Source organism: Lynx rufus, unplaced genomic scaffold, assembly GCF_022079265.1.
Source record: "Lynx rufus isolate CCGP_SWC_20201006 ecotype Redwood Valley unplaced genomic scaffold, mLynRuf1.p SCAF_1, whole genome shotgun sequence".
NCBI classification, from domain to species: Eukaryota; Metazoa; Chordata; class Mammalia; order Carnivora; family Felidae; genus Lynx; species Lynx rufus.
The window spans coordinates 231,764,653-231,788,546 of record NW_025814823.1 but is presented as its reverse complement, the minus strand read 5'-3'; the positions used below and the strand labels follow the sequence as shown (position 1 = coordinate 231,788,546).

At 47.5% G+C, this 23,894-nt stretch overlaps 1 protein-coding gene across 1 annotated transcript; it reads right to left on the bottom strand.

The window, feature by feature from the left end:
- Positions 1 to 5,817: 5,817 nt before the first annotated feature.
- ATPSCKMT (ATP synthase c subunit lysine N-methyltransferase) lies at positions 5,818 to 23,877 on the bottom strand. The gene is made up of 5 exons (XM_047094131.1): positions 23,632 to 23,877; positions 19,111 to 19,397; positions 15,780 to 15,917; positions 14,350 to 14,400; positions 5,818 to 7,249 (listed from the first exon to the last, which is right to left on the bottom strand). Exons 1-5 carry the CDS (start codon positions 23,645 to 23,647, stop codon positions 7,085 to 7,087), a joined length of 657 nt encoding a protein of 218 aa, XP_046950087.1. The 5' UTR covers positions 23,648 to 23,877; the 3' UTR covers positions 5,818 to 7,084.
- Positions 23,878 to 23,894: the final 17 nt, after the last annotated feature.

Genomic DNA, 23,894 nt, shown 5'->3' with positions numbered 1-23,894 from the left:
ATCAGAATAGCTCATCTCATTTCTGTGGCCTGACGTTGGCTCCAATCAGTTGGAGAGGGGTCAGAGAACCTTGTGAGGCTGCTCCCTTGACAAGGGATGGGTAAGACGGCGTCACTCAGAAGGCAGTGAGGCATCATCAGTGACGGACTTGTCCCAGGGGCTTCAAGAACAGTCTCCTGGCTCTCATCAGAACTTGGAAACACATGGGGCGCCTGGGTGGCTCAGTCGGTCGAGCCTCTGACTCTTGACTTCAACTCAGGTCAGGATCTCACGGCTCAAGCCCTGCATCGGGCTACGCGCTGAGCAAGGAGGCTGCCTGGATTCTCTCTCTCCCTCTCTCCCGCTCTGTGCTCTTCCCCCATTCATGTGCACATGTTCACACTCTCTCAAAATAAATAAATTTTGGGGGTGCCTGGGTGGCTCAGTCAGTTGAGTGGCTGACTTTGGCTCAGGTCATGATCTTACAGCTTGTGACCTCGAGCCCTCCATTGGGCTCTGTGCTGACAGCTCGGAGCCTGGAGCCTGCTTCGGATTCTATGTCCCTCTCTCACTCTGCCCCTCCCCGAGTCATGTTTGCTCGCTCTCTCTCTCTCTGTCTCAAGGTTAAATAAAACATTAAAAAATATTTTTTTATTTTAATAAATAAATGTTTTACAAAAGTGGGGAGGCGCCCGGGTAGCGCAGTTGGTTATGTGTCCGACTTCAACTCAGGTCATGAGCTCCCTGTCCGTGGGTTCCAGCCCCGCATCAGGCTCCGTGCTGACAGTTCAGAGCCTGGAGCCTGCTTCAGATCCTGTGTCTCCCTCTCTCTCTGCTCCTCCCCTACTCACGCTCTGTCTCCCTCCATCTCTCAAAAATGAATAAATGTTAAGAACTTAAAAAAAAAAAAAAAGAAGAAGAACGTGGGAGACCCAAGTGTGCTCTCTGGGTCTAAGCTCTCTGGGGTCGAACAATTTCCAACCTTCTCTGAGCGTCAGCTCTCTGCTGGGGTTCTGATAAAACCTATTGTCATTCATTAGCTTCTCCGAGATTTCAAAATTTCGACTACTTCCATTTCGTATACCAGAGTAAAAAGCCGCCCGTGGCCTGGAGCTGGGGGAGGCTAAGTTGAATCGGGAAGCATGTGCAACGTTGCTGCTCAAAGGCCACTCTGATGCCTCACAGACCCACTGTGTTCGGCCGGGAAGGTTCTGGCAAGACTGCTAAGACTGGAAAACTCGCGGTCATTTTAGGCCATTTCAAGACTCCACACCTGCTTGTAGATGAATCCCTTCTACAATATCTCCACCAAGTGGCTGTCCAGCCCTCTGCTCCACTATCTCCAGTGACAAGAAACTCACTGTGTCCAGAGGCAACGCATCCTAACCTGAAACGACTTTACCCAAACTGTGCTGGGGACTGAGCCGCAGCCTCCCGTCCCTTCGGCGCCAGCCCAGTGTGACCCGAGTTGGTATCTCAGAGCCAGTTAGAACGTAAGACTCTGTGCTCCCGTGTCCAGGTGTGACTGAGCAAGCTGACCGCAACTCCCGCTGGTTGAGAGAAAAGAAACGAGCTCGTGCCTCCGCCCTACAGATGCGAACGGGGTTATTTCCAGCACATGGAAACTGTCGACACACGGTCACGTCCACAATCACTTTTCCTTTCTTCTGCCGCTTGGCAAGCCTTCGAACACCAGAAAGGTCCGTTCTGTGCCCTCTACACCTCCTCTCATCCCGGGCAAACATCCACAGCCTGTTTAACTGCGCCTCGTAGGAGAGGTTTCCAAGACCCTCTGCCACCTAGACTTCATTTCTGCTTGTCAACGCGGCTTCTGTTCCTCTCCCGCTGGTTTTGTTTCATCTTCCACGTTAGTTTAGGGACAAACCGTGCCAGAAGCATCCTCCGAGAGAGCCAGGAGGGAGAGGCACAGAAGAGACCCCTCGCAGGGAAACTGCCCTCGAGATGGTGCCAACCATACCCCCCGACGGCCATCCAGAGAGGGCCCCTGTGGAACTTCAGGACTCGGCCAACCGACCCCGACCATCACGTCGGGGGGAAGGTTTCCCGCTCCTCCCAGCTGGCACCGGAGGGAGCCCTCTTCAATCCTGGCTCCCTTCCTTTCCAGGTCAAGGAAGTGATGGCTGGAGTGGTGACACGACTGGACAGTGCGGGGTGGGGCTCCTCTCGGGGGCCAGCCTGTCTCTCACCAGCTCCGGCTGCCGCACCATCACCCAGACCAGGGCGCTTAAACAATAAGCATTTCTTCGTCTCAGTTGTGGAGGCTAAGACGTCTAAGATCAAGGACCCACAGATTCGGCGTCTGGCGAGAAGCCGCCTCCTGGTTCACGGCCGGCTGTCTTCCCAAGCTCGCTGAGGCCATCAAACCCGGGCGCCAGCCCCACTCGTGAGGGCTCCACTCTCAGGACCGAAGCATCTCCAGAGACCCCCTCCCTCAACCATCGCACTGGGGGTCAGGATCTCAACCCAAGGACACACACGTGCCGTCTACACCGCAGCTCCTTCACTGGGCAACCCCACCTGCCAAGTGGGCAGTCTGAGGTGTTTCCTTCCCCTCCCTTCACTAAGTCCTTTCTAATCCTGAGGAATCATCTTTCCCCCTATGGAGCCCCCCGCATGCAGGGGTGTGGCTGAGGCTCTGTTACTCAGCCCTGCCTGCGTCCCCAGGAACAGGATGCCCGCCTGGGATGACTGCTGTCGACTGTGAATGCTGGGTCTAAGTTCAGAGCCCTTCTGACCTGGTACAGCTCCCCAGGTGCCCCTCTGGCTGTGCCCGCACTCCACACCCTGGGGCTTCCTCCTCACCCCCGTTCAGCCTCACACCCTCCTGTCCCCACCAGATGGCCACACAGCCCAAATACTGCCACCCCCGCAGGACAGCAGCAACGTGGGTTTGTCACTTCCCTTAAGACGTCCTGAAGTCGGGGCGGGGGGGGGGGGGCGGGGGGCGCGGCGGGCACCTGGGCGGCTCAGTTAAGCGTCCAACTTTGGCTCAGGTCACGATCTCACAGTTCGTGGGTTCAAGACCCGCGTCGGGCTCTGTGCTGACAGCTCAAAGCCTGGAGCCTGCTTCCGATTCTGTGTCTCCCTCTCTCTCTCTGCCCCTCCCCTGCTTGTGCTCTGTCTCTTTCCCCCCCTCTCAAGAATAAACATTAAAAAAAAAAAAATTAGGGGCGCCTGGGTGGCGCAGTCGGTTAAGCGTCCGACTTCAGCCAGGTCACGATCTCGCGGTCCGTGAGTTCGAGCCCCGCGTCGGGCTCTGGGCTGATGGCTCGGAGCCTGGAGCCTGTTTCCGATTCTGTGTCTCCCTCTCTCTCTGCCCCTCCCCCGTTCATGCTCTGTCTCTCTCTGTCCCAAAAATAAATAAACGTTGAAAAAAAAAAATTAAAAAAAAAAAAATTAAAAAAAAGACATCCTGCAGTCGGAGGCTCCAGGTCAGCTCAGCAAATCAGCAAACACCAGGAGTCTGTCCATCTCTCTGCTCGGCCGGCGTCAGCACCCCCGCTTTCAACTTCACTTTCCCCTGGTGGCTGTAACACAGCCGTCAGAACCGCAGGTGCCAGGGCTCCATACAGCCCGTCCGAGGCCCGGAAGGCCACGCTCGCCTTAAGCGCCTTCCGTTAGCAACACAACCTCTCCCTAAGCTCCCAGCAGACGCCCCTTCACGCCTCGCTGGCCGGAGCTGAATCACCTGCCCGTGGCCCACCGCCCACCGCCCACCCTGATGCCCAAAGCACTGGGGGGGGGGGGGGGGCTCTGTTCCCAAGAAAGAGGAGAGACGGCTGGGGGGTCCCAGCGAGCGGTGTCTGCGTCCCTTCGGCCGGCCTGCCGGCATCCTCCGCTCCCCGACAGGTGGCCCAGGTCAGAGACGTGCAGACTTCGGTTCCCCGGGCCAGGTGAGAAACGCTCCCCCCGCGGCCCGGGGGACTCCAGATGATCTAGGAAATACAGGTTACAGCGCAAGCTCAGAGGACTCCTGCGTTTGAGAACAGCTATTTCTTTTACGCCTTTGGCCATCAGGGAAAGTACTCTGGCAGAGGCATAGCATCCTGCCGCGTGGTTTAAATGTCAGGACCTTCGTTCTTTCTGTCTGGCTGTAACCTGTCATGGTGTACACCATCTCTCAGCAACGGTGGACACGGTGCATCTAGAAGGGTCTCGGTCTTTCAAACTCGGTTTCCCATACTCTTGGCGGAGCAAAGCTCATTTCAGGGGGTCTGAACGCCGGAACTGGCTGAGGGTCTGGCGAAGCCCATCTGGCAGGGCTGGGAAAGGCAAGGGTTGTAGCCCTGGGGCCATGCTTTGGGAGAAAGATGCACTCAGGCGGGAATGGGCTCAAGGCCCTGACCGTGTGTCAATGGAACCTCCAGGTCTGGTCACAATGGCTCGTTAGGCTACGTCACCCCTAAGCTCTATTTCTATTCTTGTTTGGTTGTTGTCGTTTTAACCTTAAATTTTCTCAAGCTAGCACTCATCCCTGATTTCAATCGGTCAGGCGTCTGTGAATCCTACTTTCGACATCAAACGTAACAGGTCTCGCTCCCTGCCTTGTGTTGTGCGCAAATTTCAGACCCTGAATCCGGGAACCAATAAAAACTCAAACCAGCCAGTCAGAGAAGCCACAATAACCCCTGTAAGAAAATTCTTATAGCTCACTTCCAGGTTATTCAAATGCAAAATTTTAAAAAATCCATTAGGGGCGCCTGGGTGGCTCAGTCTGTTAAGCGTCAGACTTCAGCTCAGGTCATGATCTTGTGGTTCGGGAATTCAAGTCCCGCGTCGGGCTCTGTGCTGACAGCTTGGAGCCCGCTGCCAATTCTCTGTCTCCCTCTCTTCGCCCCTCCCCTGCTTGTGTGCTCGCTTGCTCTCTCTCTCTCAAAAAAAGAATAAATATTTTTTAAAAATCAATCAATCCATTAGAGAGCTTACAAACTCCATGAATGCCAACACTTCCGTGAAATGGTCCATTTTATTCTGAGGTTGCAACACCAGGGACCATTTAATCTTTGGGAAGCTAAACCAGAAACCTCAAAAAGGCAAGTTATATTTGCCTTTGCAGACAGCCTGATGCCTCCACAAGTCTGCCAGGAGCACGTCTAGAAGATTACTGAACACACCCAAGGTTCCACAAAACCCTACCTCTGCCCGTCACACCTGCCTGGCCAGGAGCCACGATGGGTCCCTCTCCAGGCGTGCCTCGCCCACTTACAGAGCTGGCTGGGGTGACAGGCAGGGACAGACACCAAACTACACACCGTCGTAGGGAGTTCGCTCTTCGGAAAGAAATCGGGGGCTACTGGGAAGGGATGGACAGTGGCAGCCAAAAATCTGACAAGTGCCCATGACTGTCACACTGTTTACTTCTTTCAGAGAGCTTCACACACACACTTACATTCACGCCCGTATTTGTCTCTCTCTTCCGGAATACACGTTTCCATAAGATTAGGGGTCCTTCATGTCTACTCACCATTGAATCGGACAGGCCTATTACACAGCAGACAAGAAGCATTCGCCGAATGAATGAACGGGTCCCCAGTTGCTTTTCATTTAAATGAAAATTCTCAAGCTGATCGTATTTTCGTGAGTTTAGTTAAAAATACAAACCATCTGGGGCGCCTGGGTGGCGCAGTCGGTTAAGCGTCCGACTTCAGCCAGGTCACGATCTCGCGGTCCGTGGGTTCGAGCCCCGCGTCGGGCTCTGGGCTGATGGCTCAGAGCCTGGAGCCTGCTTCTGATTCTGTGTCTCCCTCTCTCTCTGCCCCTCCCCCGTTCATGCTCTGTCTCTCTCTGTCCCAAAAATAAATAAACGTTGAAAAAAAAAAAAAATACAAACCATCTCATTTTATCAAACCTCCATGAAGACACAGTTTGGTATTTAGGTTACAGGTGTACGATCGGGAGCGCAATCCTTTTCTGTGATACACAGGGATTATTAGAGCCACCATTTAATAGATTAACGTTTCAGATACATGAAGCCTATCTATTCACATTCAAAGGTTTTCCGTAACTTGTCTTTATCTAAATCAGTCAGGTCTCTTCTCCTAAACGAGAATATTAAATGAATGGCTACTTTCATAAAATAAAGATGCGACTAGCAGAAATAATCTGTGACTTCTTTAGTATCTAAAATGATAAGACCAAAGACTTCGCGTCATGAGTTTTACAAAAAAAGAGTCCCCTGTTCGGTGTATCATTATCCCAACAGAGGCTGGGGACACTCGGGAAAGCGAGGCTCCAGGAGATCAAGCCACTGGTGCAAGGCTGGTCGCCGAGCAGGGATGTGATTCCAGGTCTGGCTGAGCCCAAGCTCATGACGGCTTATGTTATTACCTATAACTCCAGAATGTCCTGCATCTCCTCTGAGCACCTCGCATCACATCTGACATACCATCCGTGGTGGCTACAGCTACGTCGTGATGTGCAGTGCTGCCGATCGTAGACACAAAACACCATCAGCCGGAAGGTACGTCACAACTTCAGAAACGGCCAAATGTGTGTGTCTATCCACACGTTTACACGCACACGTATAGACACCTCAGATCCAAGAAAATACAGTAGAGCGCTGGCCTCACAACAAATTATTCCTAATCAATGTTATAAAATAGGAGCGCCTGAGTCCTTTAGAAAACGTTGCCATGAAGTACAGAAAAAAAGAAAGACAAATCTTAAGTATGAATAAAGTTAGATGAAACTGCAAACATTTCCTACTGCACAGCCTCTTTAAAAAGTGTTTCTGTTCATCTCTGGCATTAAATCATACTTTTTGTAGCGTGAAGAGCTGTTCACATCTCTCCCGCCCATCAACGTTGACCATCCCTTGGTCATATTTTCATACATCAGAGCGCGTGGGAAAGAAGACCACTTTTTTGAATATGCCACAAAAAGGGACTTTAAATCTACCTGCTGTTCTTAACTTCTGTTTGTTTTCCAAAAGTTAAGGAAAGTAATAGATTTTCATTCCATAGAGAAGAAAAACAGACTCTTTGCTGACGACACAGCTGTAGATCTCTATGAAACCGAAGACCACCATCACTTGGGAAACCACTCTCCATAAAGTCTACACTCGAATGACCAGCTGGAAACGTCTTCAGGGCCTCCTGCCTCGCAGCGTGCTCAGGTCGTAGGCCCACACGGTGTCTACCCCCTCCCCGGTGACGTGGTCTGGGGTCCAGCGAGGGAAAGGGAACCGGCAAGCAATGACTCTGGCGTCATCCTTCAGTTCAAGCTCGAGTTTCTCCTCCAACTGTGGCATCTGTGCAGAACGACAGTCATTATTTCAGTAAGCAGGGAGTCGGAGGAAGAGACTCCCAAATGCTCGTTTGGATTTGAGGGCCTGAAAATACCTGTGCAGGAATTAGTAGCTGTAGAAAAGATCACTCCGGGGCATAAACACATTATCAAACGATCCATTAAATCACGAAAGTCACATTAGCAACGGTTACAAGAACATCTTCTATCAATCATAAAATAAGCCATTTTTAGCAGAGATGACAGATTTCCCATTTTCTAACTAAAACCATGATGTGGCAGTCATTAAAATGAGAAGCAGCTTTATTTTCCCACCTAGCATCTCAATCCACCCTGTCTCAACTATTTCACACATTTTCCCACACATTTTAACATCTCTGAAATCAGGATACACCTTACAATGGACATAATCTTAGATTTACAATTGGCAGTATTTTTTTCTTTCTCAACAGCAATGGGGCATCTTAAAATTGACAGCATCTAGATTCAGTGAGATACGGTATTATTAAATTAGACCATGAAAAAACAGACTCTACCAACTTGAAATATAATGAAATATTTCATAATTCTTCAAAAATGTATCGATAATACACTGATAATTTGTTGACAATCAACATATCTTCTAAAAAGTAAAATCCTTTTATCATTTTTGTATTCTTTTATTACCAATCTACCTGCTGAAAACACTGTCATCGTAATCACAATGGCAAATTAACAATTGCTTAAAAATTTATCTTCAGATCCTACCAGCTTTACCTCCTAGAAGTATTTTTTCCACTTTCTTCATTCATTATTCTGAAGTCATTTCAAATTTAGAGAACAGTTGCAAGAAGAAAACAAAGGACTCCGTACTTCTTTACCCGGCTTCACCAATTCTTAATACTCTGTCATATTTGTTCTCTCCAATCTGCCCTATTCCTCTATGAATATTTTTCCTAAACCATTTGGGAATAGGTTGCACACACATGCCCCTTTGTTCCTTGATGCCTCAGTGCTTCCTAAGACATAAGCCCACCTCAGTTATCAAATTCAGGATATTGAAGATTGTATTCCAATAATAATAATTCCAATCGCATTCCAATTTTGCCTAAAGTCCCAATAACGTCCTTTATGATGTTTCTCCTTACGATGTCATATTGCATTCAGCTAGAATGTTTCCTCAGTCTACTTCAATCTGGAGCAGTTCCATGACCTTCCTTTGTCTCATGACAGCTTTAGGAATACAGGCCAGTTATTTCCCCAGTGGCCCGCACCCTGGATCATCTGACGCGTGCTCGTGACGACTCAGCACGTGCATCTTTGGCGATGCCCCACAAGAGGGGCGGTGAGCTTCTCAGGGCCCCACAGTCAGGCACCCGTGAGGACTTTCTGCTTTGAGACTGATGGTCACCACCTGGCATCTCCATAGTGGGGTTACTAATTTTCCTTCATAATGACTAACTTGTCAGACTTAGCTTGAGACGATGTAAATATCCTGCCGCTCATCGAACTGTCCCTCACGAGATGCAGCATTCTTGATGACCCGCCTGAGTCAGTTTTCCCTATACGGTTGCAGAGTGGCCATTTGCTAATTCCGTCATTCCTTCCAGGCTGACAGTCAGCATTCTACCGTAAGGAAGAACTCTCCCTTCTTTTCTACCTATCTACCTATTGCCATAAGTAACAGCTCCTAGATTCCTATCTCGTTCAATGGGTTGTAATCCACTATCACCCTTGTTTCTTCTGATGCTCAGACTGCCCCCGTCTGGCCACCAGGAGCCTCCTCAAATTGGCTTCTCTCTCCTTTGGATGTGCCCCCAACAAATATTCTGAACACTTCCTTAGACTTGGGATCAACAAAACACCCCAGGCTTTTGTTATTGATCCCCAACTCAGCCCTCAGATCAATCAACCACCTCTCAAACATTCCTGGTTCCTCTAAATGGGAAATGCTATCTCAAAACCAAGACCTGAGCAAAACGAATCCCTTTAAAACTACAAACAAATCGACAGCGCTTCTATAAAAACTTTACTCCTGATCTATATCTTTAAAAAGCGGCTTGGGGAAAGTCCTCTACATGGCCTAAGGCTACAGAGAGCCAAAATTCTAATTCTTCATTACAATTAATACCAATATAACCAAAAGTAAATTCCATTAAGGATGGGATATTTCTACTCTTTTAACAGCCAGTGAAAGATTTCTTTAAAGAAAGAAAGAAAGAAAGAAAGAAAGAAAGAAAGAAAAGTTTTGTTCCTGAGGGAAACATTAAATAGGCGAAGAATGAGACAATATGTATGTTTCCAAAGTATCAGAGATTTCTTATGGTAATTTTATTCATAAAAAGAATAATTGTAAACTTATTCATGTTACCATGATTCTTTTCTATTTTACGGTTTCCTTTATTTCCCAATGACTGTCATATGCTAAGTCAAGATAAACCCACAAATGAAAGGAGCTATTTCAATCACAAGAAATTAACTGGCTAAATTACACATAAATATGCAATGAGCCCGGGTCTTGATATCACGCACAAAGAGAGGCAGTGATGTGTCATGTCTGTCTAATGGAATTCAAAATTATTCATACAATTATAGGTCTCAAAGTGACACGAACTCGTCATATTCTAATTACATCTTCAAAACTTTAAGCCTAAGTTGAAACGAGCTCTAAGACATAGGACAACTTAGCCATACCCGTGAGCAGCTCTTGAGCCCCTTGACGTCTCCCTCCTCCCCAAAACACTGGCTTCACCGGGCTCCTAGGGTAACCGCCACCCCCCCCCCCAGGGCTTTCCTCCTACCCAACGCCTCCTCTCGGGTCCTTGGCTGGGTGCCCTCATTTGTCAGAGGCCAGAACTCCGGACCTGACCCGCTCTGCCTCCTCCCGGGTGACCTCGGCCACTCCCGGGCTTCAGCTCCCTCGGGGACTGATGCACAATCTCCAGCCCCCTCCCCTTCCTGAGTCACAGACCCCCTCCACCCACCACTGCCAACCTCACACCTCCACACACATCTCGGGCTTCACCTGCCTGAGGAACCCCCGGCCCTCCTTCTGGGTCCACACAGGCTGCACCTTTCCCAGCTCAGTCACAACTGCAAACTTTCAGTTAGTCCGGCCAAAGCCCTCGAGGTGCCCTTGGTCCCTCTTTCTCGCACACCCCACACCGGATGTGCCGGCTCATCCTGTTGGCATCCCCACGATGCCTCTGGAACTTGACTGCTTCTGCCCGGACAAGAGCCTAGCACACCTACCGTCTGGATGCCTGCAAGAGCTCAGAACCCGTCTCCCAGCTTCCACCCGCACTCGGCGTCCACACAGCAGCCTGAGATCCTCTGTAACCCAGGCAGGTCCTCTGCTCCTCTGCCCAAACCCACCACGGCGTCTGCATTCCAACAGCACGGCCCCCATTTCCCCTCTGACGTCACCTCTCCCTGCTCCTGCCACCCCCCCCACCTGCTGCTGCTGGAACCCCACAGGCACACACCCCTGGGCGCCTCCACAATGGCTCTGCCTGGCACGTTCCCCCTTACCTCCACACATCCTCTTCAGGGGCACTGTCTCCTCCCCTCCCTCTCCTGCTTTCGTCTGCCCCACGGCACTTACCTCCTGCTACTGAACGACACATCTTACATAGGTACCCCCAGGTAAGAGCTGCTCTCCTCACTAGTGTATAGGCACCTCGGGGCAAGGATGTTTCTCATGCACTAAAGTACCCAAGTGATTAGAACAGAACCTGGCACTTAGGGGCACCGAATAAATAATTGTTGAATGGATGGACGAAGGATAAAGGATTCCGTTGTGAATCATTTATCTTTATCAGAACACGATAACATTTTCGTTCATCAATTCACAACAGGATCTGTAACTAAAATTAAATTAGTCAGTCTTTGAAAGTTATGAAATTTAACAGCCCACTAGGAAGTGTCATTAACGGATATGTTTCTACCATACTCGTTCATTCATTTAATGAGTATTTGAGTCATTACTTTGCGCTGGTGCCGCTGCGCTGGGGGTCTGGGAGCAAAGACAGGCCGGCCCTCACTCTTGAGCTCACAGTGCGGTCCACACGGCAAACCTGCCGAAGCCATCATGTGAGTAAATACAATCTCACTACGGAGAGGCAACAGGCACTGTGCAGATGGAAAACAGGGGCACTGGAGTCTGTCTCGTTGGGCAATCAGGGATGACTTCCTGAAGGAAAGGACACCCGACCTGTGAGTGGTCAGCAGCTCGCCAACTAGGCCCAGAGCTGGGGGGGACTTAGGTCAGAGGGAAGAATACGGCTCACACAGTGGAGTCCAGGGGCCGGGAGAAGGGCAGGGGGCTGGCAAGCACAGAGCTGAAGGAAGCAGGGGCCACTCCACGCCAGGCCTCAGGCCACGTGGAGCATTCAGGCCTTATCTTCACTGCTTTAAAGCAGCAAGACGTCCTGGGCGCGTTTTAAACAGGGCAGGACTGATCTTCTCACATTTTGAAAAGAACATAAGCTCAAGTTACACGTGGGTATTTACCATGCTAGCACTGGATTTACCAGATCTGGACGAGATTCCTCACTCCTGGGGGGGTTACAGACACACCTGCTGAAATGAGTTTTGAGCCACAAAAGCTCAACAGTCAGTGCGGTATGAGAAGCGGGGTGGACGAGTTCTGGAACACCAGGTTTCCACCTCTCACGTTCCCTACGTACTCCCCTAGCTCTCTCCGGGCCTGTGTGGGCCTCAGCTGCCACAGGAACATTCATGCTCCGCTGGCTTTGCTGAGCCACGATGCCATGACTGGACTGCCGACCAGTGCTCAGACAAGGGAAGTGCATTTCACTAAAGACGACCCGATCGGGGCTCCCATGACTCCGGAGAGCAGAGCTGGCCTCCTGAATCCCTAGCCAGCACCGTCCCTCCCCTCCCCTGCTCCACGTAGGTGAAGCTCAATGAGGGTTACGAGCAGGGCCTTGCATGCATGAACGATCCCCTGTGGGTCCCGTGAACAATACACCTGCATGGAAAACTGCATGCTGGCTGAACCCCTCTCGCTCATTCCAGGGAACATGGATGCTTTGTGTACTTCAGCTGCCCCACTTTTTCTTGGGAACACTGAAATGTCACAAGTTCCTTACTTAAGGTTTCTCTGCGTACAGAAAAATGGACAACAATTGCAAAAACATTCATCAAAAAAAAACCAAATAGAGGACTCTTATTTCTGCTAGGTGAACAGCTCCAAAAACCGACCATACTCAAACATGGTAAGACGCACAAGGAGTTGGAGCCCACAGGTTACGGGGTGACGTGCCCACCAAAGGCCACTGCTGCCCCCCACTGGGGCCTCACGAGCCCACAACTCAGGCCAGGATCGGCCAGCCTCTCAGAATGGCATGGAAATCTCAATAACTATTAATTTTCTATTTTCATAAAGCATGGAATTCAAATGAAATCTATTTGCTCCAAGATGCTAATTAATCCAAAGGAATGCCCAAACTTCATAAGTAGTAAATAACCATCAAGTTCCATAGCAATGCTATGGTCCCAGTTTCTTTTTTTTTTTTTTTTTATAATTTTTTTTTTTCAACGTTTATTTATTTTTTGGGGACAGAGAGAGACAGAGCATGAACAGGGGAGGGGCAGAGAGAGAGGGAGACACAGAATCGGAAGCAGGCTCCAGGCTCTGAGCCATCAGCCCAGAGCCTGACGCGGGGCTCGAACTCACGGACCGCGAGATCGTGACCTGGCTGAAGTCGGACGCCTAACCGACTGCGCCACCCAGGCGCCCCTATGGTCCCAGTTTCTTAAACGACTTAAACTCATGCCCCTTTTAATTTCCTTTTTTAAGTTTATTTATTTTGGGAGAGAGAGAGAGAGAGAGAGAGGGGAAGGGAGAGAGAGAAAGAGCACGAGAGGGGCAGAGAGGGAGACAGAGAGAGGAAGACAAAGACAGAGACAGAGAGACAGACAGAGAGAGAGAGAGAGACAGACAGAGAGATTGAGAGAGAGAGAGAGAGAGAGAGAGAGAGAGAGAGAGAGAGAATCCCAAGCAGGCCCCACACTGGCAGCACAGAGCCCAATACAGGGCTCAAACCCATGACCCCGGGATCCTGACCTGAGCCGAAACCAAGAGTTGGACGTTCAACCAACTGAGCCACCCAGGCGCCCCCCTCTTTTGATTTCTATAACAAAAGTGTAAACACCCCAGTTTCATCTTAAATTTAGGCTTACTGAGATTTCCAAACATATAGAATCCTGTTCCTTTCAAAAATATGTAACAAAAGCACTTCTAAATCAACTTAAAAATAAATGTGGCATTGTACCCAACATCCTGATAGTAAGAATAAATTTCTCAAGCACTAAACCACCTTCGACCAAAATTAAAGTGTGAATAAGAAAACAAAACAACCAAAAAGTAAATATCCTTTTTTTTTTTAAATTAAAAACCATACATATCAGTTGCATAGTGGCATTTTAGCAAACATCCAATTTTGCCAAGATTATTATGGCTACAATTATAGACCTTGAAAGATGAAAAGGGATTTCTTTCTATGGTCTGTAAACCAACAATTACAATAAAAGCATCCCATCCTGGTCATCTTTCCAAAGGCTAAATTTAGAACCATTTTCAGCACAGATGCCACGGTATTTTCACTTCTGAAAGTACGTAATCAAAGTTCGATACAAATCAGTCAGCCGAGGTCAACTGAAACTAGCCAGCGCTCACCCGCCCCGAAAACGGCCTCATTGCAAAATCGGAGGAACGATCAATTCGAAGGGAACATGCCATTAACTCTCCCAAGTGACTTCAGCTGGATGGTGAGTGAGCAACCGCGAAAATCTCCAACTACATTAGACACCGGGAGCTCATAAAGCAGTTTCCAGATTGGAATTTTTAGGGCTTAGGGAGATCATTGAGAATTTTATCTGAAGCAAAAGTTTTAACATGACTGAATCTTTTATGATTAAAGTTTTAAGGCCCTGAAGTACTTTGTCAAGCCAGTGAACTGAAATCCGACGTGCCCCCAGAATCCCTGGGAGGCCGCCAAGGGCGCGGGGGCAGGCGGCCAAGGACACGGTGTGGTGGACCTGGAGGGGCCACACGGGACCTAGAGCCAACCAACCAGGGACAGGAGGACGTGTACTCACCATCTGAGGCACACCAAAAACAACCACGTTTGTGTACTGCGAAAAAGTAACCTAAAGAAGAGGGGGAACAAGGCACAGGTTAATTTAAAAGGCCAAACACAAGGATCCGTTTCATCAAACAGGTTTTCACAAGGGATGTGGCTTCCTCTAAGATTTCACGAGAAGAACCCAAGTTCGAGCTTCTGTCTCTTAATTCAGCCCATTACAGTTTTCCAAACACCTCCCTATAAGTCACTCCTGCCATCTTCAGGGATACTCCACACAGGCCCCCCAGGGGTCATCTGTCAGACTTGCCAGTGACTCATCCAGTGACCGGCCGGTGGCCACCTATGTCCCAGTCCACACTCTCTACGCTACCCCACCATACACCAAACCAGCTCAGCGAGAACTCGCGAGATCAGGGAACCACCTGCCTTTCGTGCTGAGCCATCCTTAAAATTCTAGTCCCCCGCCTCCTCTCGAAAATACTACCCAAAAACTGAAATAAAATGCTCTTTAGTCGAAAAACTGGGGGGAAAAGTGCTTTGCCAGTCAAAATTCTTATTGCCCAATAAAAGTCTTATTTACTCCATAGAGAGATCATTTACGTATATATGGTATAAAAAACAACGCAAGCAAAACTCAATGAATTTTTATAAGCTACTGATGACAATATTACAATGGGAAATTCTTATTTAAGAAAAAGCATTTTATGGAGCTTTCCTAAAGCAAAATTACAGGGTATGTTTTTTTAGAGTACAAATAAACTTGGAAGTTTCTTATACATTATGAAGACCAGAAAGAACCATGAGAACATAGTGGATTCTTTCTTTTGCACTCATCTCTGCCTCTTGCAAAACACACCTGCACACACACAAGCACGCACACAGAAAAGTCCACCGTTTACCAAGAACATTAACAAATTAATGTCTACAATTTATAAGATTTCCAAATGAAGTCAAAAAAAAATTTCATCATTTTGTAATAAATAGAAATGAGAAATTTTTTAATTGAGCAAATTCTTGGAATTCACATGACCTATCAGGATTAAAACCTTAAGCTTCTACTCTAAAAGAGTTGATAGGTAAACCTGTCAATTTAAAAGGTGTTCACGTTTCATTATACAGAAACATACACTTGTATTTTAACTATTTTTCCTTTAATACATTTTACATTTTTTTAATGTTTATTTTTGAAGTAGAGAAAGAACACAAGCAGGGGAGGGGCCGAGAAAGGGAGACACAGAATCCGAAGCAGGCTCTAGGCTCTGAGCTGTCTGAGCAGTCTGACATGGGGCTCGAACTCACAAGCCGTGAGATCATGATCTGAGCCGAAGTCAGACACTTAACTGAGCCACCCAGGTGTCCCCATTTTATGTTTTTTAGTCATACTAATTATGAATTATAAAGTTTTGGTTGGCATTTCCTAGGACCATTCTCTGCCTTACATACCTTCCACAAATCTGAAATATAAAATTTGGCAGAGTCCTGCACCCCTTCTCGCCAAGCACGGTATCTGGAGTACCAAACGAGCCATGGGTTTAATTCATAACCGACAGCGGTGAATCCCTCCTTTGCAGCTGCTATCACCTGCAGAAAGAAGTCAGTGTTTATTCAAGATAAGAAAAACATCAACTTATGGAATGGGAGAAGGTATCTACAAATGATATATTTGATAAGGGGTCAGTATCCAAAATACATAAAGAACTTCTATACTCAACACCAAAACACCTGAAACATTCCAATTAAAAATGGGCTGAAGATACGAACAGACACTTCTCCCAAGAAGACATACAGATGGCCAAAGAGACACATGAAACGATGCTCAACATCACTCATCATCAGGGAAGTGCAATCAAACCTACAGTGAGATATCACTTCACACCTGTCAGAATGGCTAAAATCCCGAAACATAAGAAACACTGACGTCGGCGAGGATGTGGAGAAAAAGGAACCCTCGTGCACTGTTGGTGAGACTGCAAACTGGCGCAGCCACCGTGGAAAACAGTATGGGAGATTCCTCAAAAAATTAAAAATAGATTGACCATACATATGATCCAGTAATTCCACTACTGGGTATCTACCCAAAGATGAAAACACTAATTCAAAGGGATATATGCACCCCTATGTTTATTGCAACGTTATTTACAACAGCCAAATTATGGAAGCAGCCCGGTGTCCATCACTAGATGAATGAATAAAGAAGAGATATGTGTATGTATATATATATATGTACATAATGAAATCCTAGTCATAAAAAAAGAATGAAACCTTGCATTTGCAATGACATGGATGGATCTGGAAGCGTATGATGCTAATAAATAAAATAAGTAAGTGAGAGAAAGACAAATACTCATGATTTGACTCACATGTAGAATTTAAGAAACAAAACAAATGAAAAAAAGAGACAAACAAAAAAACACACTCCTAACTCTAGAGAACAAACTGATGGTTACCGGAGGGGAGGTGGGTGGGGGGCTTAAGAGCACACCGGAGGATTAAGAGCACACTTATCATGATGAGCACGGAGTAACATACAGAAATGCTGAATTGATATATTGTACACCTGAAAGTAATAAAACACTACGTTAACTGTGCTGGAATTTTAAAAATTTAATTGAAAAAAAAGAAAAACATCAACTTACGTGGTCAAATGATATGAATACCTCCCATTTATGGTCTATAATCAAAACGTCCGATAAAAAAGGCACCTCTTTTGTTCAAAATATCACTTAAAGACAGAACTCTAAAGTTCTACAGCTTTGTAGACAAGACAACGCTAACTGATTTAAAGTCAGTTTTTGTGTTCTTGTCAAAGATTTCACCACGAGCATTGCAACAGTCAGGTTTGCTTTGGATAAAGCACTTCTGGATCGGCCGACCCCTGGGGAGGCCTGACCGGTTGCTGAAAACCCAGTGTCTCTCTCCATCAGTGACAGCACAGCAGCGGGCAAGATGGACCTGCCTGGGAGAATGTTCTGTGAACTAGTTGTAATATGCAATCAAAATCCTGTCCGTGAAGAACCTGCCATTACTTACACAGTTCCTTCGGCTTTAAAGACTGCTCACTCAAAACTGAAAACAGGTAAAAGAGAAGCGGAATTATTCAGAACAAAGTCAACCACAGAATGCCACCGGCCTCTGTAAGGTGAGGACAGTGGGCTGGGCCTGGGGCCTCTGCTCATTTGTCTTGCCCACTCTTCAAGGCAGCCTGCCTGAAGGAGCCGTCCGCCTACAGTAACTTCCCTAGTTAACTACAATGTCACCCCCTTAAGAAAAGGAAACCACAGGGGCGCCTGGGTGGCACAGTCGGTTAAGCGTCCGACTTCAGCCAGGTCACGATCTCACGGTCCGTGAGTTCGAGCCCCGCGTCGGGCTCTGGGCTGATGGCTCAGAGCCTGGAGCCTGCTTCCGATTCTGTGTCTCCCTCTCTCTCTGCCCCTCCCCCGTTCATGCTCTGTCTCTCTCTCTCTGTCTCAAAAATAAATAAAATGTTAAAAAAAAAAATTTGAAAAAGAAAAGGAAACCACAAAGATACTATTCAGATGTGTAAAGCATTCATATCTGGATTTTAAAACTTCCTCCTGGTTAATATATACATCTTGCAGGGCTCCTGGGTGGCTCAGTCAGTTCAGCATCCTACTCTTGATTTCGGCTCAGGTCGTGATCCCTCAGTCATGGGATCGAGCCCATCAGGCTCCATGCTGAGTGTGGAACCTGCTTAAGATTCTCTCTCTCCCAGGGCGCCTGGGTGGCTCAGTCGGTTAAGCATCTGACTTTGGCTCAGGTCGTGATCTCAGGGGTCGTGAGTTCAAGCCCAACGTGGGATTCTCTGTTGACAGCTCAGAGCCTGGGGTCTGCTTCCGATTCTGTGTCTCCCTCTCTCTCTCTGCCCCTCCCCTGCTCACGCTCCATCCCTCTCTCTTCTCTCAAAAATAAACAAAACATTAAGAACAAAACTTAAAGGTTCTCTCTCTCTCCTTTTGCCCCTCTCCCCCACTCATGCTCTCTAAAATAAAATATATACATCTCTTGATTTCTTAAACAAGTCACTTCCTAACCTCCTCCTGGCTATTCGAGTCACTATGATGAAATCACAAGGTCCATGCTGCAGGGGTGGTGAAAGGTGTTGTGCCCCTTTTGGTCCCCACATAAATGTTTCCAGAACGCAGGCCTTGACTACTGCTAGCCTCACTTTCTGGCTCATGGTTGGATGGAGGCCTAAGGATGATGCCACCAGGCCCATGAAGAAATGTGCTCTCGGACACCCATCGGGCAGTCAGTGACCCTGAATCTATAGGTTCTCAACTGGAGTCAGTATGCTGAGCTCACTCAAAGTCTGATCTTTGGATAAATGAGGGTTAACGGCGCTGGCTCTTTCCTATTTTAACTCTACATTACCCCTTAAGATTATTATGCATGTAAGAATATTAATAAATACAGAAGCAAACATCTCTATTAAACTCTATGACTCAATGTTTCCTCTAATTATGCCACCTCTACTGACCCAAGTTTTTTTATTGGACAATTTCATAATTACCAATTAATTGCTCCTTTTTACCTGGCGGATCTACAGAGCACTTTTTCCTTTCAGAAAAATTAAATCTGAGAAAAATAAATTCCAAATCATGCTGGAAGGTTTGATCATTAAACACACACAAAATACATGACGACTTAATTACCGTCAGATTTAACGGGGCTTTGCATAAGCCTCACAAGAAACGTGAAGCAGAAATTTTAAAACTTTGGGTTTGAAACCTGAAAATGCCTTAGCGGAACTCACAACACGTCCGTCACCACTGCCAATGTCGACCAGGGATCCTCTTCTGCAATGCAACATTTTCACAACGTTGGCAATCTGCTTTGTAGTTGCGGGTACGAATGGCAAACAAATTTTTCGGAGGGCCGGTGTTAGAAACGGGGTGGCCACGGCATACACGGCCACCAGGGTCCCACCAACGATCCCAGTAAGGAAGAACCCCCAACTGCTTTTCTTCAAACCGTTGGCTCCAAGACCTGTAGGTAGACTACATCCTGACTGACTTTCTTCAAGTATTTCTGGGGGTGTACCTAGGTGGAAAGCAAGCAGGAAATATATACGTCACACCAAATCTGAAATCCAAGGTATTTTTTTTTCCCTGTGGTTCTTATTGACAAACTCGTACTGTGTAAAGAATAACTTAGCTGAATACAATCTAACTTACAAATGAAGGATTCCACACTGAGTTCCAAATTCTATCAACTAATGTGTTTTACAGAAAATTCTTTAATAGAAAACTAAAATCTTTTGCTTCCAACATAATGATTTTTTTGAGTCATCCTTAGAAAACAATATGTTCATCTCTAGCATTTTATGAATTCAATATATCCATTAATACAGATGTTAACCATGAACTCTGTATTTTTACGGTTCAGAACAAAGCCTCACAAATAAGAATTAAAATGTCTAATTACTGCCTTCTTTTAAATAAGATGCAAAGATTCCACATCAAAATGGGTTAGGCATCTATAATCCAGGTGCAGTAATACGATTTTCAAGTAACAAGAGACCAAAGTCAGGTTCCACTAAAAAAAAAATAAGTATGATAATGAAAAGATTTTTTAAAAAGACCCAAAAAGAACAAAAGATAAAATAATCATTTCAATGCACCAATATGAAAGAAAGCAAACTCCAATCACTGAAAACAGAGAAATGAATGATCTACCCTCCTCTTTTTACCCTTTAAAATACACTCTTGGGGTGCCTGGGTGACTCAGTCGGTTGAGCGTCCAACTCTTGCTTTTGGCTCAGGTTGTGATCTCACAGTTCATGAGTGTGTCGGGTTCTGCACTGAGCATGGTGTCTGTTCGGGATTCTCTCTCTCCCTCTCTCTCTCTGCCCCTCCTCCCATGTGTGCACACTCTCTCAAAGTAAATAAACTTTAAGAAAATAAAATACATCCTCAGGAGGATCTCAAGTTCTGGAGACTGAAATTGATTTCATTTTGAAATTGATCGAGGGGGAAGGACACATCAAGAGCACAACCCCAAGGTTAGGACCTGGGCTCCGCACCTTGCCAACGGTACGATCCTTCGCCTCTCTGAACCTCAGTTCACTCATCTGACTCACGGGGATTAGAGTCACCGCGCGGATGAAATTAGTGGACGCGCTTAGAACACTGCCCAGCACAACAGGGCCTGTTGCTGTTATTATTTATCCACAGTTGGCTAGATGCTGAACCCTACAGGGAGCAAGGCTGCCCTGAAGCAGCTCGGTGTAGTACAGAAGACAAGGCCAGAAACACAGGAATCATAAGAAACAGAAGACAGTAAGAGGGAGGACACCGGATTCTGGTCATTCGAAGATGTTCTTATTCATGGCTGCAGGAATCAGTAAGCCATTCAAAGCACCCAAGGGATTCCATTCCCAAGGCTGCAGTAGGAAACCACCACAAACTTAGAGGGTTAAAACAACACATGCTCATTATCATACAGGTCTGGAGGTCAGCTATCTGAAATGGGTTGGAAGCACTGGGTTCCTTCTGGAGGCTCTATGGTGGGATAGGTTTGCTTGCCTTTTCCAGCTTCTAGAGGCCACCTGCATTCCTGGGCCAGTGGCCCCATGTCACCCCAACCTCTGCTTCCATCAGGATACCTCCTTCCGACTCTCCTGCCTCCCCCCTTTATTTTTAAATCTGTTTATTTATTTTGAGAGAGCAAGCTTGGGTAGGAGAGGGGCAGGGAGAAAGGGAGAAAGAATCCCAAGCAGGCTCCACACCGTCAGCACAGAGCCCAAGACGGGGCTCGAACTCACAACCATGAGTCCACCACCTGAGCTGAAATCAAGAATCAGGCGCTCAACCTAATGAGCCACCCAGGCACCCCTCCCTTTTCTTTATAGGGACCCTGTGATGACAGTGGGTGCATCCAGACAAGCCAGCAGAATCTCCCCATCTCAAAGTCCTAACTTCACCCCATCTGCAGATTCTCTCATGTAACATATTCACCAGTTCCAGGGATTAGGACATGGACGTATTTGGGGGGTCTGCCTACCACACTCATGAAATGTGGTGATCTGTTACAACTTTGTGAGGTACAGGTGTGAACACAGGACACACGAGAAGCTGGCCCACTGCAGTGAGTCACTGCTCCAGGGCAACCGACCAATCACCAACATCTCACGCACAGTAGAGCTTTGTTCCGGACACCTGAGGTCCCCTAAAGTGAGCTTTGTTTTGTTTTTTACTTTAGAGACAGAGCACACATACCCACAAGCAGAAGGGGGGAGGGAGAGAGAGAGAGAGAGCGCGAGAGAGAGCGAGAGAGCATCTCAAACAGGCTCCAAGCTTAGCGAGGAACACAACCCAGGGCTCGGTCCCACTGCCATGTGATCATGACCTGAGCCAAAATCAAGAGTGGGACACTCCACTGACTGAGCCACCCAGGCACTTCTAAAGTGACTTTTAAATCTAGTTACACAGTGGAAAACCAACTCAGAAACAAGAACAACAAAAGTCCGCTGCTGGTGCTGGAGATAAGATAAAAGGTAAAGTTTAGGTAGGTGACGGTGTTTGATGGAAAGCAAAGGTTTTAAATACATTTTGTTATACTTATCAGCATCGTATGGAGGAATTTACATGCTATAGCAATAGTCATGCATTTGACTGTTTTTTAAAAAGTCAAAGCACCATCTGCCATGCCTCTGTAAAATTATCCTGTGGGCATTCCAATTATACAGTACAGTTGTTAAAAGGATTTGAGTCCTAAAGTTCTGGAGTCACAGAACCTAACTAGTGTGAAACATTAGATAAGTTTTTGCCAAGGCTCAGATTCTTCGCTTGTAAAATTCAGAAATAATACTATCCTCACAGGATTGATGGAACGCTTAAAAAAAATAATACAGATAAAGCACTGAGTGCTCTAAACGAGACAGTAAGTGATAACTTGGCTACTATTGTCAGTCTCAATACTATGCTTGGGAAGAGATCCATAGTTTTTAACAGCTTTATTGAGATGTAACTCATATGCCACACAATGTGCCCATTTAACATATATGATCCTAAGGTTTTCAGTATATTCATAGATAGATGTCACCATCACCACAGTCAATTTTAAAAACATTCTCATTACCCTTAAGCCTTACCTATCACCCCCCACCTTTCCTTTCACACCTTAGCCCTAAGCAACCACTAACTGACTTTCTGTCCCTAGAGTTCCTATTCTGGACTTTCACAGAAGTGGACTCATACAGTATGTGGTCTTTTAGGAATGGCTTCCTTCACTTAGCATAATGTTTCCAAGATCCGAGCATCAGTACACTTGATCCTTCAACAACACGGGTTTGAGCTACGCAAATCCACTTACAGGTGGATTTTTTTTCATAGAGTACTGCAAATTCATTTTCTTTTATGATTTTAATAACACCTCGCCTCTAGGTTATTTTATCATAAGAACACGGCATATAACATACAAAAAAAAGTTGACTTCTGACCAACAGGCTGTCAGTAAAATTTGGGCGGGGAGGGGGGGGAGGAGGGGGCTGGGCTGGAGTCGAAAGTTATAGGTGGATTTTGACTGCACAGGTCTGACTGCACAGGTGTAGACAGCACCAGCACCCCGAACGCCCACGTTGTTCAAAGGTCACCTGTACTTTTTTTTGTGGCCGAATCTAAGCCTGTAAAGAATTAGCTCATGATCAGTGTTCTCAAGAAAAGGCGGCAGAAGCTATTTAGAGGAACAGAGTAATTAGGAAGATAGAATGGCCAGGGAAGATCGCCAAGGCAGCACAAAGCGGGGCTTTGGAGTGGGACCCTTAGCGCTACACAATCTTGCTTCTTACTAGCTGTCTGACGGTGGTCAAGTTACTGGACGATGTGCACAATGAGGATTTCTTCAACGAACACTTACACGGAACTCGCTTGCTAAGGGCCCGGCACTGCTCCCCCCGAATCCTTTCAGGAGCCGTGCAAGGCAGACAGTACGGTTCCCATTGCTATTTTTGCAAGCAAGGTAACTGAGGCACAAAGAGGCTACTGCCCACCGAGACCCAGCTGGCAAGGGGCCACGCGGATCCCCACCCACACGGGGGCACTCCGCTCAACTCAGAAGATCGTGCTGCACACGCCGGGGGTCACTCGCCCTAAGGCGCTCAGAACAGCTCCGGGCAGCTAGACGCGGGTACCAGCGCGCGCACTGCGGCCCGCGCCCCGCACGCCAGACTCCCAGCCAGGACTGCGGCCGGCGGCTCCCACTCCCGCCCGGCCAGGAGCCCAACGTGAAGTCCCGGCCCCGCCACCCCGGCAGCCCGCCGCGCCCGCCGGCTCACCGCCTCCTCCCTCCATCGCGAGATTTCCTGCGGCCGGAGGCGGGGCTGGGAGGGTGGAAATCCGGAAGTGGGTTCTACCATCTCCTCCGAGCCGGGGAGGGGGGGGCACGGAGGGAGAAACTAACGGCGTGACGAAACGAGTTCCTCGTTGGGGCCCCCTGCCCAGAAACTCTCGAGCGTGAAGCTTTAGCAGATGAGCTCGATCTGCTCTCGGCTGGAGGGTTTTAAGTTCCCGTCCGCGTCTTCGAGCTTCCTCTCCCCGA